This window comes from Pagrus major, chromosome 4 (assembly GCF_040436345.1).
Source record: "Pagrus major chromosome 4, Pma_NU_1.0".
NCBI lineage: Eukaryota > Metazoa > Chordata > Actinopteri > Spariformes > Sparidae > Pagrus > Pagrus major.
In genome coordinates, this window is record NC_133218.1 from 7,975,164 (window position 1) to 7,998,670 (window position 23,507).

General features: G+C 40.4%; 1 protein-coding gene across 4 annotated transcripts in view; it reads left to right on the forward strand.

Annotated features, from left to right (window-relative positions):
• The first annotated feature begins 1,058 nt into the window (after positions 1–1,058).
• Positions 1,059–23,507, forward strand: part of kif13ba (kinesin family member 13Ba) — a 49,034-nt gene continuing 26,585 nt past the window's right edge. For 3 of the 4 annotated variants that reach the window (XM_073464940.1, XM_073464942.1, XM_073464943.1), the window contains exons 1-3: positions 1,938–2,014; positions 2,239–2,572; positions 13,138–13,231. In XM_073464940.1, coding sequence (XP_073321041.1) covers positions 2,503–2,572; positions 13,138–13,231 — 164 coding nt within the window. In that variant the 5' untranslated portion in view covers positions 1,938–2,014; positions 2,239–2,502. Of the gene's footprint in view, positions 1,091–1,937; positions 2,015–2,238; positions 2,573–13,137; positions 13,232–23,507 lie in introns of those variants that run through there. The other variant, XM_073464941.1, reaches the window with a different exon arrangement.

The window sequence follows — 23,507 nt, forward strand, 5'->3', positions numbered from 1 at the left end:
CCTTTGACCCCCAGCCCCATATTTAAATATTTGGGCACCCATGCTCTAAGTCTCTTAGACACAGCAGCACAAAACTAGAGCCTCCCTCCCTCATAAGATAATAAACATTAAGCAAGATGGAGCCTCACACTACACTGCAATATGACAGGAAGACAATATTCTTAAACATACTTGTATAATAATATTGTCATGCAGTTCCACCAGTGGTCAGCAGGTGTCAGACTTCTTCCACAGTAAAAAAAAATAGATTGACGTCAGTCCTTTGTTTCATTGAAGGATGTGTCTTTACTTCCGGCACGTCTTTTTCAAAATAATAGCTGATATTAAAACAAAAGGAAAAATACAAATGTTTTGTTTTGTTGTTGTTGCTTGTTTTTTTTTTTTTTTTTTTCAGTAAATGTTTAATGGATGTTGCAATTTTATAATAGGTAAGTTTTACAGAAAATTTTATATAAAAAAGCTTGTCAGTCATGAAGCAATGATTACCAAGAAATGTTTACCTTTTTTTTGTAGCCAAGTAAAAAAAAAAAGCAGATAAATAATTGCACATCTGAAACCTGGGGAGTTTTCATGTATTGGGATGTGAAAATTACTATTACTCATGGATAATAATGACATATTCATTTATTCCATTAAGTTGCTATTATTAGTGTTACATCACATGGCAGTCTTATGAAAGGGTTTATAAACATTTATCCAAGGTTCTGCCAAAAGTGAGAAAAAAAAATCTGGAATCTTGGGAACTTTCAGTCTGTTTGGGTATTATTTAGTTTGACAACCAAGGCAGTGCAGTTGAGTCTTATACTAGATGACTTGACTGCAGGTAAAATGTCAGATGACTGTCAACATTTGTTATGTTGTTGTACTGTAGTGTTAGTTATATTGTGATATAATGTGTTTTTAACTGTGAACTTCTGTGAGGTGGAATAAAATAAAAAAGACTTGAGCTGGGTGTAGTGTGCTGTAATGTGACTGAATTGAATTATCAGGGTTTATTTTGAAAAGTACAGAAGGAAGTGAAGCGTTCACGTTCACTTTACGGTGGACAGCGGAAATGTCGCGTGACTGACTGGGGTCTTGAGCACATCTGGTAAGAAACAGCTTTTTTCTCAATTTTTATTCAAAAGAAGGGCAGCGCAAGTTGCTATTTATTCATTTTCTCTTCGGCAGCGTGTAAATGTACAAGACTTTGTGACTAACCGAGTCTGACCGGCACTTTTACTTGCTAACTTGACGTTAACGGTCCCGGGCTGGGGTGGCGTAATGAAGTCCCCCAATGATGTAAAGCGGTTGCAGCAACCGCAGACTGAGGACTAGCTAAACTTTTAACCACAAACGTCATGTGAGTATGTTCAACAAACGAAGAATTTAATGTTAACATGTGCTAGTACTGAACATGAATCTCTAGTTAACAGTATTTGGTCTAACCTGCTATTTGTGAAGTTAATGTGGTTGGAAAGGTTAGGCGAGGCGATAGTTTGTTAAGAGTTTAGCTAGCTAAGTAACGCTAGCTGTTAGTTCCGACATATTTGCCATCCTGACTAACATTTGACGTTAGTTTCATATGCGAGATTAGCTGAGAAAAGTTTGTCAAAGCAGTGGATGTTAGTTACTAACGTTATTTGTCGGCGTTCATCGCTCCCCGGCTTCTTTGGTGGTTTGGCAAACTTTTGTGGCACGTAACCATACAATTGACAGGGTTAGGGTTAACTATCTGAATGTATCTATGTTTTATACATAAAGTTACACGACAGTTTCGTGTCATCTTTAAAAACTACCAGCTAGCGTTAAGTGTCCTCAAGATTGACTTCTGAGTTTGACAGTTTCACCGGCGCGCTTTTAATGTGAAGGGGCAATAGCAGGGCGGAAGGGCGGATGCTGTTAGCTGCTTGTAGCTCGACAGAGGGAGGACATAGTGGATACCGTTGGGAAGCTTTCGCCAAGCGGTTCTTGGGGATCCCTCTCGTTTGTACGTGTAGGTTAGCCGTGTCACCCCTGGGATGAATCCACTAAGGTATGTAGCTCGAAGGGTGGGTAATGTCTGAGGATGTTATGTTGTCAAATTGTAAGACATAGCCAAAATGTGCTCCTTTCCTGCCGATGCTGCCCTTCAGTTTGCCTGGCAAATTAGCTGGCTAGCCCGTTTTTTTGCCTTGCAGATAGCATATGTTTGCTCAGTCACATCCACCAGCTGCTGTTCATATCTTACTTGATTTACATTTCTCCTTTCCCTTCCAGCCTCCACGCCTCTGTGGATTTAAATTAGCCTAGAATATGAGCAGAAGAAGAAGATAAGTGGCTGTGGCTGGCTTCCTGCAGGATTTTGCCCAGGCTTTTTGTTTTTCCGTGGACATGCCTGGTCTATGGAACAAGGCTGCGCGAAGCTAGCTGGCCGACAGTCCAGCTAGCGCGACATTTCCAGGCTTTTGGATGCTTGTTTGGCTAAAGAGCTGATTTATTTGGGATCAGCGCTACCTCGTCTCCCTGGGGTAAGGAGTCAGGATGGGGGAGCCCAGCCTGGACGACGCCAACGTCAAGGTGGCTGTTCGTGTACGGCCCATGAACAGGAGAGGTGAGAGGGCTTCACTGCTAACATTTGGATTGTAGTTGAGGCATAAACACTCAAATTAATGTTGCAATGCAGACTGCATTTTCCCAAATTTCAGGTTAACATGATGGGTACATCCAGGCTGTATTGTGCATATACTTAATCTCATATTACTCATTTTAAGATATGTGCTCACAAACCATTTCAGGTTAACTAGAAACAATGTGCATTTCACAACAACAACACTATCCACAGGGGACTGTCTTGACTAAAGTGCTCCCTGTTTAATTTCCTGGCGATGGGATGCCAGTCAGAAATCACCACCCATTAGTGAAATGAGCTCCTGCAGATTAAAGAAAGCTGTGGTCTGGCTGGTCTGGATGGCACATGTTCGAACAGTGCTGCCATAGGGTTTCCCTCATGGCTGCCTGCCATCCAGAAAGATTTAAAGCCGAGCTGCTGTGTGAGATCTACTGTTAGAGCTTTGAGACCCTTTGTCTTCTTCTCTGGCTGACACAGATGCCAATAGCTTCTAGACTTCATCTGTCACTTGCTGATACAGCGGGACAGTAGTTTGACAGTATAGCAGTGGGTTGGTATGACTTAATGAGGACAAGATCAGTGTGTCAGGAAAAGCCCTTCTCAGGGGCATCAGTGAACTCAGTTCTGAGGTATCCTTTACCAGAAATTGAGTTGCAAAGTGAAGATGTATTTTCTGAGGCTTTTCCTGTCATCGCTGCCTAAGTAACATCAGGCCAACACAGATGTATCTTCCCTGGGCTGCAGCATGTCTACATATCACTACATCCTCATCTCTAATTTTAGATAAGCCTGGCTAACAATGGCATAGTGTTACACAAATTTGCGTGCAAATGCTCCGGCAATTATATTGTGGATTTTGAGTGCAGCATTTGCCAAGTCGTGTTTTTGCCGTGGGAGACCATGTGTCCCATGAAAGAAAGAGGAGGAGTAGAGCTGCTGAGGCAGAGTGGTTGACCGACAAGTGGCAGAATGAATCACATGTAGCCATTTGTTCATTTGTTTTGGACATAAAAAAAAATCCCATGTATTTCAGCTGACGAGTAAGTTGATGTTTGGTTATTTACTTATCAAGGTTGTTGTGATGAACTGTAAATAGATGGTGAGACAGAGATGGAGAGGCTACAGATTAGCTTTGGTGGAATTCCATTTCAGATCTGGAACATGTGGATACATTCCTCTGGCCACATCTCATTCATTTCTAACGGGAGAGGTCTGTTTTCCTGTCCACTTCCTAGCATGCCCATATCCACTTCCTGCTGTCGGTGTGAATTCTGAATGATTCATCAAGAGACATTTAGTCATTTGAGTTCTCTCCAGCTCACCTGGCAGGTACAGGGGACGGAAAACTGTCTGCTAGATGGACTTGACTGAAAGACTACCTCCTTTGTGTCGTCCTGTAATTCCAACTATTCATAAATATTTACACACTATTGTTTATTTTTAAAATAACTGTGATTCTAGCACAAAAAGTACTTTCAGAAGTCCATTCAATTTATATATGAGATATTCTCTGCATCAAGTCCATCGTTTAGTTGATTAATCAATTAGTCAACTGAAAGAAAATTAATTGCAAACATTTTTAATTAACTTATTAATAGTTTAAGGTTATTGGTTCCAGCTTCTTAAAATGTAAGGATTTGCTGCTTTTCTTTGTTTATTTATGATAGGAAAGAGTTAGTGTTGGTTGGACAAAATGTATTTGAAGACATAACTCCAGGCTCTGGGAAATTGTGATGAGCATTTTTTCACATTTTTTAAATATTTCATTGACTAAGCAATCGATTAATTGGGAAAATAATCAGCAGATGAATCAATAAAGAAAATAATCGTTAGTTGCAGCCCTAAGGAGAAGTAACCTGCATTTCTAGTAGTTTAATGTCCAGCTTCACTGTTGCAACACTGTAAACAAATTCTTGCATCCGTCTTCCACTGCTCAGCAAGAAAAGGCAATCATGATTTTGGTGGAAAGGAACAAGCAGGCAAATTGATGGCTTACTTAAGGCAGTGGGAATGGGTTTGGAACCAGCAGTGCCACGTTTCCAGAAAGGCCTTTTTGATGCCTGTTTGAATGGAGCGTCTGTCTATACCTACCAGAGTTAATGTAAGACTTTTATGATTTCAAATAGACCCTAAAACCATACCAGCTTAAGCAGACAGAATTCTTCCATCACCAGTCTGTTTAGATGAGGTGAGTTCTAACAGCCCTTAGAAAATTGATCTTTTCCAGCTCGGCATTATTTTTATTTAGGCCTCCACACACTGACACATCTGAGCTGCTCAGCTCAGACGCATCTTTCTCTGTCTCCTGCTGTCAGACAGTTGCTTAAGGACACAGTATCAGCACCTCAGGGAGGGCAAAGGAGTACATATTCACTATCGTCACTCACCTGTCCCCAGCTGGTGCAGTGATTCAGACCCATGCCACTGAAGTAATATGTGGGCTTCTTTAACCTCGAGGCCACTGTCCCTATGTGTCCCAGGTTGAGGAGGAGAGCTGGTGCAGCTGCCTTGCTGGACAAAGGCAGGAAGGGAGTGAGTCTGAATGAATATTTGCTAACGTTGCGTAATGCTCCATGTTCCCATGGCTGTGGCCTTCGAAGAACAGAGCAACGCCAGGCGTAGCAACAGCAACACCATGGCCAGTCAGCTTCCTGGCTGATGTCAGGACTGCTGTGCCAAACCTCAGCACCGGTAGCCGGGGGAAGGACTGGAGAGAAGGCCAGTGGAAAGTGGGAGCTGGTTATGGAGCAAGAAGAGGCAGAAGACAATGGGTACATTTATCCTCCCAGCAACAGTGCATCACACTTTCCCTCTTGCTAATCAGGAAGTACAGCTGCAGCATCAGGGACACATGGGTAATGTAGGCAGCTACAGAAGAAGAGAAGGCAGAACAAAAAGTTTTCTAACTCAACCTGTCCATGTCTTTGACACTTCCCCTGTTTAACTTTATCTAGTTCTTTCACTCTCACTGTCTTTTTGTCACTCAGTCTCTGTTGGCTCACCCTTCCTTTTTTTGCTTTGTGGTGTCCTTGACAGCAGAAGAATTGGAGGGTGATTCAGGTCCACTGACCTTTGACACCAAGTTTCCATGGCTCTTCCCCTCGTGATCCTGCCAGGAGCAGCAGTGTTGAGGCTCTCTACACAGACAGTTTAGCCCCAAATCCCTTATGCTCCTGGTTTACACAGGCACAGCTAGAATCTCCTCAGATGTACAAGGTATTGCCCAGAGTGCAAGCCCAAATCCGTTTTTAGCGTATCAAGAGCGGATCTGGATTGATTTTTAGAAAGTCTGGAGAGCAAAAAAACACACGAAATGTGATTTTTGCAAATCAGATCCCAACTACATTTGGAGGTGGTTTAAAATGCGATTCCAAGCAGATTTCTACAGATGCGTCTCAGGTGGGATGTCTGTTCACTCTAAGTGAATTACAAAGTGTCAATCGCAATGCAACACATCGACTGTGTCAAGTACAGAGTGACAGAAGTCCTTCAGTGTGGGCCGGTATGGAGGATCATCTGTATCAACAGTCCATCATGATGTTTGGACACACAATCCAATCTGATCACTAGCAGATAACAGTGTCGACAGTCTGTCTTAAAGATCTGATTTGCGAAACAAATCTGATTTGCTTGCAGTCTGAACAAAGCCTAAGTGCTCAGGTTGAGCTTTCCTTTTGTATGTCAGGGAGGGAAATGATAGTACATCTTGACTGTGGCTCTACTTTCAGAGTTGCTTTTAGATAAAGGTTACTGGTGAAGTAAGTTGTGTATTATTTAACCTGTCCGCTGTTCCTGCCAGATTGCAGTAACAGCAAAATTGTAATTTGCATGTATTTGTTAGGAAAAATGACCATGCTAATAATTGGGTATGTAGTAAACCCTCACCGCCTGCTGACCACCTACACAGTAGTTGAAAACACTCTTGACAGGAACAAAATGGGAAGGTACAGCCAGGTACTGTTTGGCAGGGATGCTAAGCTTCTTGTAGCAGCATTCATAGTTATCACTAAAGCAGTCATTTTCTGAAGGTATCACACAGAGAGGAAAGGTTTATTTAAAATTGCTCTGTCTCCTGTCCACTGCAGTCAACAATGTATAGAGCACTGATTGTTGAGAATCTCCTACTATTTCTTTATCCAGAAAAGAAATGGCACATGCTCCACTTTGACTACTGATGAGGTCCTTATACTGTAGCTCATCCCTGCTTCAGAGTAGTTTTTATGTCTTGGTCATAAAAAGCTGTAGGCATAAACTGTGGGCATACATATCATAAAACGACAGTGTAAATACTGCTTTAGACAGAAGAGAGGAATCGAAACCACAATGTTTCCTGTCCAAACACATTGCTAAACTTCAAAATCCTTGCATGCTCACTGCATAATGGAGGAAATGATTATTGACAGGCATCTGGGTCATGATTGTGTGTTAAAAATCTGGCAGTCTGTGTGTAAACACTGGGCCAATTGATGTTGGTAAATACAGCTATAAGATGCCCAGGAAACACCAGCAGCAGAGGTTCTGCTTTAGAGAAATGAAGAGGAATAGAACAGGTTGGATGCTTATTTACATGGGAGGCTTGAATCAGGTCTTACAGTTGATGGCCATTATTATCAGTAAGTCTCAGCTCTGCCATAGTGTCCTTGAGAAGACACTGATTTGCATCTAATGGAGTGCTGTTCTAGCCCTGACCTCTGACCTCCCTGTGGAAGGGGGCAGAACAGAAGAGGATATCCCTTCGCAGAAGGAGCAACACAGTCCTATCCTGATCGCAAGAGTTTTGTCTTTGACTTTTTTGCCTTCTTTCACAAAAACGCTTCCTAATTGCTAAAATCATGCGGCGGACATGACTTGTTCCAGTGTTATTTATTAGCCAACAAGCCAAGATACAGACAGTTTTCTTTAAAAACAAACACTATTTTTTTAATCATCCAAGTTGCATAAGATGTATAATATTTCTTTTTTTTTTTAATTTTCTTTATTATTGTTATTCTCACACATTACATTACACAGCTGGTGTTGAATTCTTGATTTACAATTATTGTCAAGAAGAGAGGATAACATCATATCAACATAGCTATCGCCATATAGTTGTGTAATGTTGAAAGAAACAAAACCTGCATATTTTTATATTTTTAAGAAAAAACAAACAAACAAAACTAACTAAGGGCAAACAAGAAAAAGGAACAATGAAGAATCAAAACAGGATGTATGGGTTTATAACAGCAGCTGCATTTAGTTGTAGGGAGACTAGGTATCAAAATGATAAGAGTTCTGAAATACATACACATATAAGTATGAAACACACAAGACCTGGCGGTCCTTCAAACCAACAGGGAGATAACCGAGAGTAAGTGGGTGGAGACAAGTGATTTAGTTTCTAGAGTGAAACTGTGATGTTTGTACATAAGAGACCCATTTTGACCATGACCTTGTGAATTTATCCATTTGTAGCCGAAGTGAGAAAGTAATCTTTTCCATTTGATATATTTCATCAACAATAACAGTCCATTCCTCTATTGTGGGGGGGTCAGGATGCAGCCAGTGACGTGTGATGGCTTTCTTGCCAGCAGAAATCAGAGCCCCAAATAGGTATTTGTTGAGATGCCCTGTGAGAAAATTAATTTCTCCCAGAATAAAGGTTTTGAAATGGTATGGTATTTTCATATGAAACATGTTTTCTAATATTTTATGCATCTCTGACCAGAAATTTACAATTACTGGACATTCCCAAAATATATGCCAATGGTTTGCATCCCGGCTCCCACACATTCTCCAGCACTGTGGATCCTCTCCTGCAAAGTGAGCTTTCTGTTTAGGGGTTACAAAAAATCTGATTAAACATTTCCATGCAAATTCTCTCCATGTATGTGAGTTGGTGCATTTCCATTGAAACTCACAACAACTGTACCACTCCTCATTGGGCAATTCAAAATTACCTTCCTTCTCCCAGTTATCTTTAATGTAGTCTGTAGAGTAGGTTTTTTTAATCATGAAGCCCTTATATATTCTAGATATAGTACCTTTGGCTCGCTCTGATGAATAAGCACGTAATATCTCTTTCAGTATTGGGTCTTCTGGATCCACTGTATAGTTTCTAATTACCTTATCGTAGTAATTACGTAGTTGTAAATACCTGTAAAAATCCTGCTTTTCTAAAGAGTGGTCTCTTTGTAGAGTTTGAAAACTTTTAAGTTGTCCCTTGTCTATTATTGAGTGAAATGTTGTTATTCCCTTAGTTATCCAGCTTTTAAATCTATGGTCCAGTTGATTCGGTTTAAAGTCAGGGTCGTAGGCGCACCACCTAATTATTCCCAATTTATCGTGTAATTTATATGTGTCTTTAATTGAGTTCCAGGTTTTAATTTGAAATTTTGTCCACGGATTCTGCAATTTGGTTACAAAGTTTTCCAGATCCTTATTACCGAGTACTGCCCAGAGTGGAGGGTCCTTAACAAGTGAAAGCTCGATGTCTTTCCACCTGGCATGATAATCTTGGTTACACAGATTTATCAATGGTCTAATTTGAGCTGAGAAAAAGTAATCCTTTAAATTTGGTACAGCCATGCCTCCTCTGTCTTTTGATAATTGTAATGTTTTAAACCTTACTCTGGGTTTTTTTCCCTGCCATATGAACCTAGAAATAATGTTGTCCCATTCAGAGAATTGTTTTGTGGTTATCTCCACAGGAAGGGCCTGAAACAAAAAAAGAAATCTTGGGAGTATATTCATTTTTATGGTCTCCACCCTTTGAGTAAAGCTCATAAAGGGGTTGGAATTCCATCTTTGTATATCCAATTTTATTTTGGTAAAAAGGGGGTCATAATTAATCTTTGCTAATGTAGAAATATCTTTAGGGAATAGTACACCTAGATATTTCATTGCATCCTGATCCCAGTTCAGATGGTATCTATCCCGAAGTTGTTTAGATGGATTATAATTTTGTGTTAAGATTTGGGTTTTCTGAATATTTAGTTTGTATCCCGCATATTTACCGAAACTATCTAAAAGTTTAAACAATTCAGGAAGTGAGTGGGCGGGGTCTTTGAGGTATATTAATATGTCATCTGCATACAATGCTATTTTGTGTTGTTCCCCATTTATGGTAATTCCTTTAATATTGTCAGATTGCCTAATCCATTGAGCAAGTGGTTCTATATAAAGTGCGAAAAGGAGTGGTGATAGACCACAACCTTGTCTAGTGCCCCGTTCTAATTTGATAGTGTCTGAGAGGTACCCATTTATTTTAATGCGGGCAGTTGGATGATTGTATAGAGTACCAATTCCCTTAATAAATTCTTTATGAAACCCAAATCTCTCAAGAGTCTTATACAAAAACGTCCAACTCACAGAATCAAAGGCCTTCTCTGCGTCTAGGCTCACCAATAAGGCCTGTAACTTCTGTTTTTGTATATGGCTTAAAATGTGTAATGAGCGTCTAATATTATCATGTGTTTGTCTCTGGGAAATAAAACCTGTTTGGTCTGTGTGGATAAGGTGAGGGAGGACCTCCTCAACTCTCTTGGCGAGGATTGATGTATACAGTTTGTAATCTGTGTTCAGGACAGAGATTGGTCTGTATGATCCACAGTCCAGTCTGTCTTTTCCCTCCTTCGGTATAACCGAGATTGTAGCTTCTGTCCAAGTTGGTGGAGTTTTCCCTTCCTTTAAAGCTGTATTAAATATGTTAAGAAGAATTGGTGTTAACTCTGTCCTAAAGGTCTTGTACCATTCAGGAGAAAACCCGTCTGGCCCTGGTGATTTATTTGATTTTAACCTTGAAATTGCACTGTTCAGCTCTTCCTTTGTTATTTCAGCTTTTAATTTTCTGTTTTTATCTTCTGATAGGGTGGGTAAATTGAGAGATGATAAGAACTGTTCAATCTGTTGTTCATCTAATAATTGTGGTTGGGAGTATAGTTGTTTATAGTAATTTTGAAATGCCATTTGAATTTCATGTTGCTTATGTAGCAAAGCTTTGGAAAGTGGGTCCCTAATTTTGTAGATTGTGTTATCTGACTGTTGTTTTTGCAATTTCCTTGCCAGCAGTTTAGAAAATTTCGGGCCAGACTCGTAATACTTTTGTTTTGTATAAATCATCTTCTTTTGTATTTCTTGTGAGTATAGAACATTAATTTCATTCCTAATTTCTTTTAATTTCGAGATGAGATTTGGGTTTGATCCCTTCTTGTGTTTTGTCTCAAGTTCTTTTAATTCTTTATTTAGTTCTAAGAGTCTTAATTGTCTTTGTTTCTTTTGGTAAGCACAGAAGGATATAACTGTCCCTCTCATAACGGCTTTTAGTGCATCCCATACAATTTCTGGACCAACTTCCCCATTATTGTTTACTTCCATAAATTGTTTGATTTCTTCTTTAATTTTTGTTTTGAATTGTTCATTATTAAGAACATTTGAATTTAACCTCCATAGTGTATTTCCAGGATTATTATTAATTTGCAGCATCAATGAGAGAGGTGCATGATCTGACAAGTCGATGTTACCTATCTCACAATGATGTATTCTATGGCGATCTCTTTTAAAAATGAAGAAATAGTCGATTCTGGAGTAGACAGCGTGTGGGTGTGAATAATGTGTGTAATCTCGGCCTGTTGGGTAGAAGTCTCTCCAAAGATCCAGCACTCCTAGTTCTGACATAAGAATCTTAAGTTTCTTGTGTATGGAGGTTTGAATAGAATCTTTGGAGCCATCTAGTCTGGGGTTGAGGCGTATGTTCCAGTCTCCTCCACATATAAGTATACCTGTCGTCTCCGTCATTAAGTCAAAAATTTTTCTGTAGAAAATGAAATCACTACCGGGGGGTGCATAAACATTAAGTAGGGTTATTTGGACCCCTTCTATCTTACCTGAGACAAGTAAATATCTTCCCTCGTTGTCCTTTACCTCTGAATTTTTTTCAAATTTAACTCTATGAGAGAGTAGAATAGCTACCCCTCTCTTATGGCCTGATTTGCAAGATGAATGATACACCTGGGAAAACCCCATTCTTTTCAGCTTTTCATGTTCTACAGGATTAAGGTGTGTTTCCTGTAAGAACACTACATGTGCATTCTCCTTTTTCATTTTGCTCAATATCTTGCTTCTCTTAATTGGGTTCAAGACTCCATTTATATTAAATGAAACAATTTTAATATCATGATTAGCCATGGTCTTCTGCATGTGTTGCATATGGCTGAATTCTCCCTACACCATGACTAGTTCTTGGACCATCATACATCCCAAAAACTCGCTTTTTACCAAAGTAATGAATTGAAATGGTGTGAAGTTTTGTGGTGGCTGTGGCCCAAGCATTCAAAACCAGCCACCAGTGGAAAAACTGCTATTCTGCTGCAAGTAACCAATTGTCAAATGCTTTTTTTTTTTTTTTTTTTTTTAAATGCAAGGCCAGTTCTGCCAGAGACTGGATGCCCAGGCCATGCTGGCAGCACCTAGATTGTGTGTAGACAACCATCATTAAATCCCACTGGCAAGACTGATGAACGGAGAGTTCTACCAGCCTCATGAATTTCCAGTGCGGTTCATGTTGTTATTTTCCATACTTTTGCTGGTTACTTTCACAGCAAGGCTTCCATTAGGTTACACAACTGACTCAGCAATGAAAATAAACATTATATGCAAAACTTTATACTAGGTTTGCATTTTTTGTAAGTTATAAAAAAGGAGAGATCCAAAAGTGACTCTGTTTTGACTTATTGCATTTTTTTTAATATTCATTCCTTTATAAGAAACATGCTTTTCTCAGATAGGGTGGTGTAATTGTTGGCCAGTCTTGATGAAGTAGCCTCAACAGGCAACAATTTATGCTGGCTTATGCAGGCTATTGACATAAATACCTGAGTGGACAAAGCATTAGCACTTCTCCTTATGCTGAGTTGGAAATGGCCAGTTGTTGTTCTGAAGGCCAAGCATTGCACCATGGCACACAAACAAGCCAGGGTCAGTATGGGAGGTACTTAGTCGTGTGCATGTGTATGTGTGTGTGTGAGAGAGAGAGAGAGTGTGATAGAGAGAAAGAGAGAGAAACTGACTGCCTGGCTTTATTGATTAGCTTAACACTCACACGAAGGTAAAAGGTCATTTTCAGAGTTGATGTTTCCTGGCCTGCTCACACAATTGTTTGAACTTGATTTCCCACAGGAAGTTATTGTGCTATTCTGCTATTTAACTTCTGCTCTGTCCCTACTGCAGAGTAGGCTAACAAGTCACCATGAAACCAATGCTTGAAAAAGTTTGTCAATAAATTAACTCCCCTCTTCAACTGCAAACAAAACATTTTGAGTAATTTTTACCTGGCAGAAGTGCCATTGATTACAAGGTTACTTGTTCATTTTTTCAGTTTTATTCCCACCATTGGAAGGATGTTGGGAAAAGATGCATGTATTTCTGATCATAGTGATGATGATACTATGATATTTGTGTTTGCATGACATTGTCTGTCTATCTTGACCTACAACAAAACAGCAGAAACTTTGGCATATTTAGGTTGTGAGGTTGCGCACTGGTTGTAACATTTTGATTTGTATGATCCATAGAAAAGGAACTAAACACTAAATGTGTTGTGGAGATGGTGAAGAACCAGACGATCCTCCATCCTGCTGGAGGTAACCTGGGCAAAGGAGACTCCAGGTAAGTTTGTCACTATCCACCCACAACAATTATTTATTCCCTTCTTACACATCTCTTTGTTATTTTTGTCATGAGGGATACAGTGCATTACATCTTACTGTATGTCTTGTGTAGTACTAAATAAATCAAGGAAAAAACTAAAAATAAGTATCTGAAAAACAGGCATACACCTATTTTTAGCTTCAGTATGACTTCAACTTAAAGTAAAACTTCCCTCTCCAATTTTCATTGTAAATAAATATCCTCAAATCTGATGCAAAATCATAACTCCTTGTCACTTGAGAACTTGCCCGATAATTTTCATAGTTTTAAGTTTTCTTCAGTGTCGAAGTTATCCACTGATAGTTGGCTGTACATCCATGGGTACATCGCAAACAGGAACTATTAATAGCCTATTCGTCATACTTTTCATGTTGCCAATTTGCCAAAATGTGAATGGGGGTTGGTGGGTGGGCAGACAGCTTCGTATATGCTGCCAAGAGCTTCTGCCTAGTTCCCTTACACAGACACTCAGTTTTAAGGCATGTTTACAGCCATGCCATTGTCTGTGTGATATTCAGTGACTCCCCCTGTTAGCTACTTTGTTAGCTATTATTTGTTTGGAATGTTTCTTTGTCGTCATGATGTAGTTTTTGGCAGGAGGCCGCCTACCCAGCTGTTGGGCCTCCTAGAAACAGGTGTATTTCAACTCATCATCACTTGTTTCCTCTTTTGGCTTCTACTCTTTTTCCATCCTGTTAACCAGCTGCTGTTTGTGGGCAGCACTGAATTCTGCTTGGAGTCTTGATCCTCTCAGTCCCTGCGCTGAAGGAGGCATTAGGACGCATTAGCTTTGGTTCCAGTGGAGGGAATAAAAATGTGTGACTGACTGTTCTGTTCCAAAGTGTTCCAATATAAGTCAGAGAGGACAAACTTTGATATTAATCACCTCATATATAATAAAAAAAAACTAATAATTACAGCTTTAATTTAATTATGTAATGTTTCAAAATGGGCCATTAGGCCAAAGCTTCCTCCCGCCATCTTGGAGGAAGCCAGCTGTGTTGGAAGAAAGATCTCCTTGTAACTGGTGGAGCTGCCTGTAGACTGCCTGATCAGAAGTAGCGAATAATGCTGGCTGCAGACTGAGGTGTGTGTGTGTGTGTGTGTGTGTGTGCGTTCTGTGTGTGTGTGTGTGCGTTCTGTGTGTGTGTGTGCGTTCTGTGTGTGTGTGTGTGCGTTCTGTGTGTGTGTGCGTTCTGTGTGTGTGTGCGTTCTGTGTGTGAGAGATGGGCCTGCGCCTGGAAGAAAGACGGCAGCAAGACAGAGGCAGACAGAAACAAGTATACATAAAAAGACAGACTCCGCTTCTCTCTTTCCTCACTCCGTCGGGTCGTAACTCCCCACCGCCCGGCTTCCTCCCTTTTTCTCAGCTCTTCCGTTTCCGTGGCAACACAGGGGGAGGTTAACTCCGGGTCGCTGTCGGTGACCGTGAAGCCCCTTCCTTCAGTGAGGAGACGATGGAAGAGGGGGAAAAACCCTCATTTTCTCGAGCATCTGTCGACCATAAACTTTCCCTGTGACTTTTATGGAGGACTAAACAAGAGCAGAGTTTCTCTCTCAGTCTCTCTGTCACAAAAGAGCAAGGAAGCAGCAGGAGGATGGGCTGACTGACTGCTGCCCTCAGCCTGCAGATGCTATTTTTCATTTTCCATTTACATACTGTTTACATTGGAAGATTGTCTTCTACTCAGTAGTGCACTTGGTTGTAAATAGCTGACTGACTGGAGTAGGTGCATAGAGGAAGTATGCAGCAAAGTTACGTTGCTGCAGCAGCATGGTGTTTTCTTAGCCAAATGTGTAACCAGGATGCTCTTTGTGTAAAACTGGGCAGACATATCCACAGAAGATGATACATAAAAGGAAGAGTGCAGCATCGAGACTGAATCCAAAGTCTGTCTATATTTCTATGGGTTGGTATAATGCTGGTATAATAATTGGATGTGAATTCTGCCATTTGCCAGTATTCTCTACTATTTTTAAATACACTTGGATTTTTTGGATTTATTGGGTTCCATAGTTTGTTTTTTTAAATGATCTTCATTTCCTAGATTTCAAATAAAGAGCTGCATCCTGTCTCACTTCCAGGGACTGATCCAAGAGACTCCATTCCATAGTGTGTTTCTGCTTTCACTTGCTTTCAGTTTCTTTCATTGTAGTCATCGATTATTTTGTAATCATTAAACTACCACAGCCCTACATTACATTACATGCTTTCAGTTTGACAGTGCAAAAACAGTGGCTCAACCTGAAAATTGGGCATGGCATTGGCTCTGTACACAAACAAGCTTTGGGAAGGATGCCCTGGGGCAGAGGTCAAGTGACCCTGCCAGATAGATGGAGATAATATTCCTGTACATTTATTGACAGGTACTTCAGGTTAGTACAATAAAAGATAAAGCACAGGTTAAATGATGTGGAGGAAGGCCTGGTGTATATTCTCGTTTTAAGGCAGGGCTGTTTTCAGTCTGAACGCTCTTGAACTTTGTTTTGATGCAATGATGAAACTTTTCTGTCCATGATCTATAGTCACTATCTACTGCAGTAGACTCCTTATCTCGGTTGTCTGACATCAAGTTTTCAAAAATGTCTGCACTGGTATTTATGTGGGGGTTGTTGCTGAAGCTAAGGATTAGTTGTGTTTAAATATAAATGAAGGATTTTCTCTTGGCCTGTCTGAAACCGCTTTCCTTGGAAGAAATTGGTAAAAGCCAGTGGGGCTCTTCTGATAGCTATCCACTAAATGCCTCACAGCAGCTGGGAAGTAAATCTTTCATTTGTAAGTGTTGACTGTCTGTTCTGTTGAGCGTCCTCCTGGTTAATGAGTGCATTCAGACAAACTGAGTTATGGCTAGATTATGACTCTGGCTGCATGCCCTACAGCTAATACATTAGCACCGATTTGTTTTTTGAGTTTTGGACACATAAAGGCCATATCAAATGTAAGCTTTGGTCCATTTCCCCCCCTCCTTCGTTTTGTTTCCCTGCTTACAGCAAGGCTGTGACATTACCCTTCGAGGGCAAAACAATGGTTAGCCAACATGTCTTAATACTGACCAGTGTTTGCCTGGTGGATTATGGTCATTTCCAATGTATTTAATCTGATGCAGGGATCTGTAGATACCTTTTTTTACATTTATTATCAAAGTGTAACTCAGCATCCTAATGTTCGGTTATTGAGTTTACGGATGTTTTAGGTCTGTCATGGCTTACTTAACTCCACATTCTCTTACTATTCTTAGACATGACCATCTTGTTCACTCAGGCATGAGCCAGAAAAGGCCACCCATCACTAATAGAGGAGAAGGCCATGTACAGGACTGATTAAACACTGAGCCTTGAACAACCCTTACACACAATAGACCTTGTCCACCCAGTGTATAGACCTAATCACTGCTTCTCTACCACATGCTGTTGTATTAAAATAAGAGCTGAGCTACAAGGCAAGAATTAATCAGTGAATTTGAATCATTCATTTGTTAGAATTAAATTATTGGTAGTACATGTCCTATGAAACACCTAACTAATCTAAAAAAAAAAGAAACAAATTCCCATAAGCCAAAAAACAAAACAGCAAAGTGTTTCTAAGAAAGAGATAGATACCAAAATATATCAGGTTTCACTTTTCTTCAAAGTTTTAGTGACATAACTTTCCACTTACAATTGAAGTTACATTCTGTGCTTTGCCTGATCAAAATATCCGCAGTCTATTTTTGAATTCTTCACTATGAATCATTTAAAAGGACCTCACTTTAAGATAATTTCCTTTTTATGACATTTTCTTACCCCTCAGTTGTCAGTTGTGTGCTCTGCTTGTGTGTCCAATTCAGTTTTTCCACCAGTGGTGCACACTGGGCAGGCCAGAGCCAAGTTCCTCACATTGCCACTCTCAGTGACTCATTGCGGTGCCACTCGGTGGTGGCTTGTTCTATGAAGTTTGAGCATTTTTCTTTATTTGAAAACTTCTTACAGAGGAGCAGCAAGGAAACATTAGCGCTGTGTCACCATGGAGGATACGCTGAGTCAGTCATCATGATTTGAGGGCCACTTCTGCTGAAAATATCTAAATTAGTTAGTTAGAACTGAGGATCCTATTGGATGAGAGGTGAAACGTCTTCAGGAAACTGAAACAAGTCCAGCTGCCTACAATAGAGCACTTATTATTCATGAAATGAAATCGCACACTTTAGGATCCTCTTTATATGCAGAAACATTAATGGTTTGTAAGAGTGACATTTAACAATGTAACGGGACGTGCAACAGAAGTAATCCTGGCCAGTTCAGCCACAGAACAGCGCATCATCCATTGTAAATGGAACAGATTCCAACAATGTAATCCACTAAATCACACGTTTCCAGATCTTGTGTCTTGATATCAAACAGAAAGCTACTGCTAGCTTTTCAATTCCAATTAAAGACTGTGTCCTTCACATCTCTAAAGATACTCTATTTTACTAACGTTACAAAGCCGGAGTTTCACTGTAACTTACCACCGAAAGGATGGGAGGGACTAGGGTGAGAGAGAGGGGGCCCTAATGTTCAGTTTAACAGTTCTAATAAAGTTAATACCCAAGAAAATATGAATATAGATGACTATGAAACCTGTCCAGCTTTCACCAACAAATTATGTTTTATTTTATTTTTTATATCAGCTTTTTCCTTCTCCCAACCATCATTATTATTGGTCGACATCTCTGTACTAGTCTTTCTGATAAGCAGACAGCTAACTGCCCTGCAGCCGTGTGGTCAGACATGACCTGAGGCTGTTTGCATTGGACTGCTGAAGCTAGATGTTGACACACTCTGACAACGATCTGTCTCCTGTCAGATGTCAGTGAGGCAAACACAAGCTGCTTGGTTTCCAAGACGATACACAAAAGAGACTGTGTGGCCCCTTATTCTGGAATGATGTTGGACATTTTGTGTGTGTATGTCAGCATGTCTACAAGTGCAGTTTTTATCATGTGTGTCTGGTGTTATTGTGTTCGCTTAGATTGTTTTTTGGAAGTGAAGTATCTACAGTTTGTCAGTGTAGAAAGTTGGTATGTAAGGCCATGTACTTAAACAGTCTAGCCTGAACCAGTCGTGATGGTGGGAGATTCTAACAGCCCACTAATATAATCACAGGGTTAGGAATTAAGGAAAGAGTGTGTCATTCATCTACAGGCCACGCTGGCTCATTTTCCCCAAATGCTTCCTGTTTTGATTTTTGTCTGAAGGGGTGTGGAGGTCAGCAACTGGACCTAAACAGGGTGAAGTCCAAGTTTGTACTCAAGAAGGACAGCAGACACAGTGCACAGGTCCTTCTCACAAATATGTGAAGAGGCTACAATTGTCACTACTGCCCATAAGTGTGCCCTTTACAACCATGGATAATAGGACAGCAACATTACATCCACATTCTCTTCTTCCATTTTCTTTCCTGCAAGTGAGGCTCAACCCTGACTGTGTGAGATGAGTGTATGAAATTAGCATCAAGCTCATGTTTGGCAAAGGACAGGAAATCTGGTGTGCTGTATGGCTCTGGCCTGAACATCCAGAGTCGGTGCCTGGCTCAAGTCTGAATATCAGCTCAATTTAGACTATATTGCCCATCTAATGCGAAACATTAACTATGCAAACTATTTATGTTTTCTGGGTCAACTTTGGTGTTCATTTCTGTGAGGACATGAAAGCTTGCATGAGAAAGCATAACTATCCAGAGGTCCTGTTAATGTGCATCACATGGATACAAAGTGAAATGTGTATAGTAGGGTTTCAATTGGATGCAAAGGCTTCATGTCAAGACATGTCAATCAATTTGAATGGCTCTTGCAAGCTCTGCTCACTATAAGCTTGACATGGTCAAAATCAGTTAGTGAAGGAATTATAAATAAGTATGTTTTACTGGCCTTTCAGAAGGATTATTTTGAGCCTGGTCCTTTTTAGGTTTAACTTTCCTGCGACATTTCAAGTAATCATGTTAGCCGTTCAATTTGCAGTGGACCATACGAAATGATACAAAAATTAATGACTAAAGACTTCCTTCTTGATACTAGCAGGCAAAGACAAGTGATACACCAGACTGTATTACTGAAGATTATTGTATCAGAAAAAAAGAAAGAAATGTCCACTGCCTGAATTTGATTGGCATGTATTTTAGGAATGATGAGCAAATCTCCTCATGCAGTGTGAATTAAACCCGCCTCAGACTGCGTGGTGTAATATGGCGGCTTTGATTTTTACTCAACATCATTAGGCCGATAGACCACATGTACTGTAAGTGTAGAATACTGGGCATTCAATGCATAGTTGTAAAGTGATACAGCAGCTGAACAGTGATTGGTATAATCCTCTTTATGTCCCCTGGAACATGCAGTTTTGTATGTAGGAGTATATGCTTAGGCTGTCTACCGTATAATCATTTTCACAGTGTGTGGGGATCTATTGTCATATACAATGTTCCTCAGTATGTGCTGAACTAATGTATTAGCCTGTTACATGTCCTGTTGTTCGGAGCCATCAGTGTGTACTGTGATACACTGATGCTGTTTCTGCTTCAGCTTAACATTCCAGTCTTAGGCCCAGCCTCTTTGCTCCCTAACCCCCCTGGCTACCTTCAGCCTCCTTTCCATCCTCCACTCCTCATTCCTCCCTACAGAGCCACGGATGGTACAGTCCCGGACTGAAAAAAAAGAATGCAAGAACAGTAGAATACGAGAGAGGAGGGGGTGAGCAGCCATGCATTAAGTTATTTTTTAAATGACGGTGATCAGAGCGGAGGAGCATGCCGAAGGGAGGAGGGACGAATAGAAGTGTTCGAGGACCGAGGGAGGCGGGTTTACAGCTCTCCTGACCGCCTCACTCTCTCCTCTCATTGGTCAGGGGGGCCCCTAGCTTCGTTAATGGGCGTTTGAGTGCAAGACATGGGTGACCCTTCTTGCCTGTAGCCTTTGAAGCAACCATGACAGCTGTCATCACTACGTACGTCAAAACCTGCCAAGTCGATTTCACCCCTAAAGTGTTTAGAGATATGACTGTGGGGAGATAGTGGGCATGTAGGATGCTCTAAAAGCCCCTGAGAGGAGCACTCAGAGGAACAAAACTATTTGGAAATCAGGGATTCACAAAATTCAGTTTGAGGAAGGGATTCAAGTGTGACAAGATTTTACTTTAAGTAGCCCCATATGTGAAGATGTGTGTACAGAATTACAATAGCATCCTGTTATATCCTTTGTATTTTTAGAGAATGTGGTTCTTTTTTTATCACGTTTAGACACTGAAAACTCTCTCAAATACCCCTTTAATCTTCTCTCTTACTGCTTGGCTCTTAAACAGTGCTCTTGATAAACGTCAACACTGTGTAGAGGAGGTCCTAATTGTATCCTGGTTTGAAGAGCTACTGGAATCAATAAGCCTCCAGATAGAAATTACTCTGCATGTTTTTGCTCTGTGAATGCAGCATGTCAGCAGTGGAGCGTCAGTGAAATATGAAGTGTTACAGATTGGACTGTATGCTGGCTGCTTTGTGCAAGAGCTGCAGTTTTGGCGGTTTGTAAAGAATGTGCATGGGTAAAAGGAAACAGGTGTGTGAGTGTCTTTTATGTGTGTGCGTTTGTGTATATTCTATTTTAAGAACAGCAAGTCTGAGATTTTCAGATTGAAGACATTTTTTTGATGTAGCTATGGTGTCATGTTAGTCATTTATATTATGTCATGTTGATGATTCATTGCCAAGAAAAAGAATGAGTGTAGTTGAGGGTCCTCATAAGGAAAGAAGTGTGCGTTGGTGTGTAAACCACTTGCAGTGCACCACCTCTGGCCTCATCATCCAACTTGACACAGCTCTCTGACTGACAGTAAACCACACCCTGTGGGTGGAGCCTGCACCACACAGATGGAGGAGGAAGAGGAATATTCCCCTGTAGTGAGGTAGAAGACAATAGAAGAAAGAGAACAGAGTTTAGACTGTGTGAGGACTTTTTTTTTTCTTCTAAACATGTGATGGGGTGATAATAAAAATGCGAGAAATTCATCAGACTGCATGTGTTGTATGAGTTAATATATAAACAAGGCTGCCAGTGTTACGGATTCTGTGTCCTCAGGGACTGCTAGTCCTCATGTCATATTGCACTAGTCCTTTTTGATTAAAGCACCTCCCGAATGGCTAATGCCCTAATGACAAATGTCACTTGACAATCATGAGAAAGCATATCAGTGAGTTTGATTCAGATTTTACAGTTAATTTACATGACATTAGTGGAGGTGAATTGTTGGCTTATGTGACATAGTGGCCTGATAATGATAAAATGCACCTCCAGCCAGTGTCACTATTTATTTCTACCAAATACATCCTTGAAACATTTTACAGAGTGGCAGGCTACTCTTCTCGAAACCCCAGATTTAAGTATTTAGTAGTATATAAGTATTAGACAGGTCAGATGTAGTTTATCAACCATGTTGTGATAATTATAAAAGTCATGAGTGTTAGCTTTTAATGTTGACATGTCAAAATAAAGAGACAACTGGCTCACTAATTTTCCAGGCAGATTGATGCTGAGCTCTGCATCGGAATAAGTTGATGACGCCTTAATGAGTCGCTGCCAGGTATTTAGGATGTTGAAATGAGTTAATGGTAACTAAAGTTGGTGTTCCAAACTGTGCTATTTAAGCTCACCACACTGTAATTTAAGCGTGATCTATAATATCAAGATCTGTGCTGTTGCATATTTCAGCTACAGGTAAAAAGCAAATACTGAATCCAATGATGTGAAAATGCAGAACTGCCCAGACAGCTGCACTGTAAATGTTCACCACCAAGGCCTGGGCAATATCATTAAAATACTCAGTTGCTGATAAACAAAACGCTCCACCTCGGCTTGGATCTTGAGAAGCTGTAGCATTTATTTTATATTTATATTTGCTCTTGTAGTGTAATTTACTGTATACTTCAGTAGACAGCAAAGAGAAGTTCATCTTCCTGTACCTTTGTCATTATGTAATCTGCCAAGAACGTTATGTTTTCCCCGGTGTCCGTTTGTTGGTTGGTTAGTTTGTCAGTAGGATTACACAAAAACTACTGAACAGATTTTCACAACACTCGGATGGAAGATGGTTCTCGGCCCAGGATAGACCCCATTAACTTTTCTGGCTTATTTGGATAAAGGCGTGGATCCAGGAATTTTGTCCCATTTTCTTTAACATTGTGAGATAGGGCGTTTTCTGACATTTTTGTTGATTTCTCAGGGAATAATGCATTGATCTTAATGCAAAAAATCTGGCATATTTAGGTGGCTTGTATCTACGAGTGAGTATAAAAGGGGACTGTTGGGCCTTGGTGGAGGTATGCGCTCTACTGAGTGCCATTCTAGCGTAAACATAGCTGAATAGCTTTTTAAAAATGTATAATGTACCTAAAATAGGTTAGCCTGGTCTGGATGTTCTGACATATGCAGATAGAGCCAGATGTCAGTTTTAAAGGACATGGCTGTTGGCAAAATGGTCAGACTCTGACATGTGTGTGGTGTGTAGGTTCATGTGTGTACTGTATGTGCCTACTTGCACACACATGTCCTCGGTCCGTCTGTAAAAGATCACGCAGATATTGGGGCCAATCCCCCACTCTTTTTAAAATGTCAAAGATGTTTTCAATAAATCTTCAGAGGTGTTTTTCCCACTTGTCCCTTTTCATTTCTGAGCAATGACCTAAACCCAGTAACCCCTTCACGCCACCATCTGATTCCACCACACACTACCTCAATCCTCTGCCAACTTCAGTACCAACCCCCATCCAACACTCACACATGCCCACACACAGACATTCCCACATCAATTCCCCCAGTACCAGAGATGTTTTCTGACTCCCCAAGCCCTCTGAGATGAATGCACAGACACACATACCAAATCCCCTGAGAAGTTGGTTTGACATGTGACCAACAGGACATAAACAAGCTACACAAACAAGGCTGATTTTGAATCATATGTGTGCTGAAGTGACTTGTGAAAACAAGGAAAGCCTGAGGCCAGTGGCTCTGGCTCTGCCTTTGTCTTTATGTCTGTCTCCTTTCAGCCATGTCTTATTTCTCAGTGTACAGTATAGGGGCACAAGATAATTTGTAAAATAAATATTAATTGACTGGAAGCTAATTAAAATGTTTTTTTCTGATGCCTCAGGTTTCATTTGTTCCAGACAAATACTGCTCTGAATGGCTTAACACACTGCATCCTCTCTGACATGTGCACTAAATGTCATCTTCTT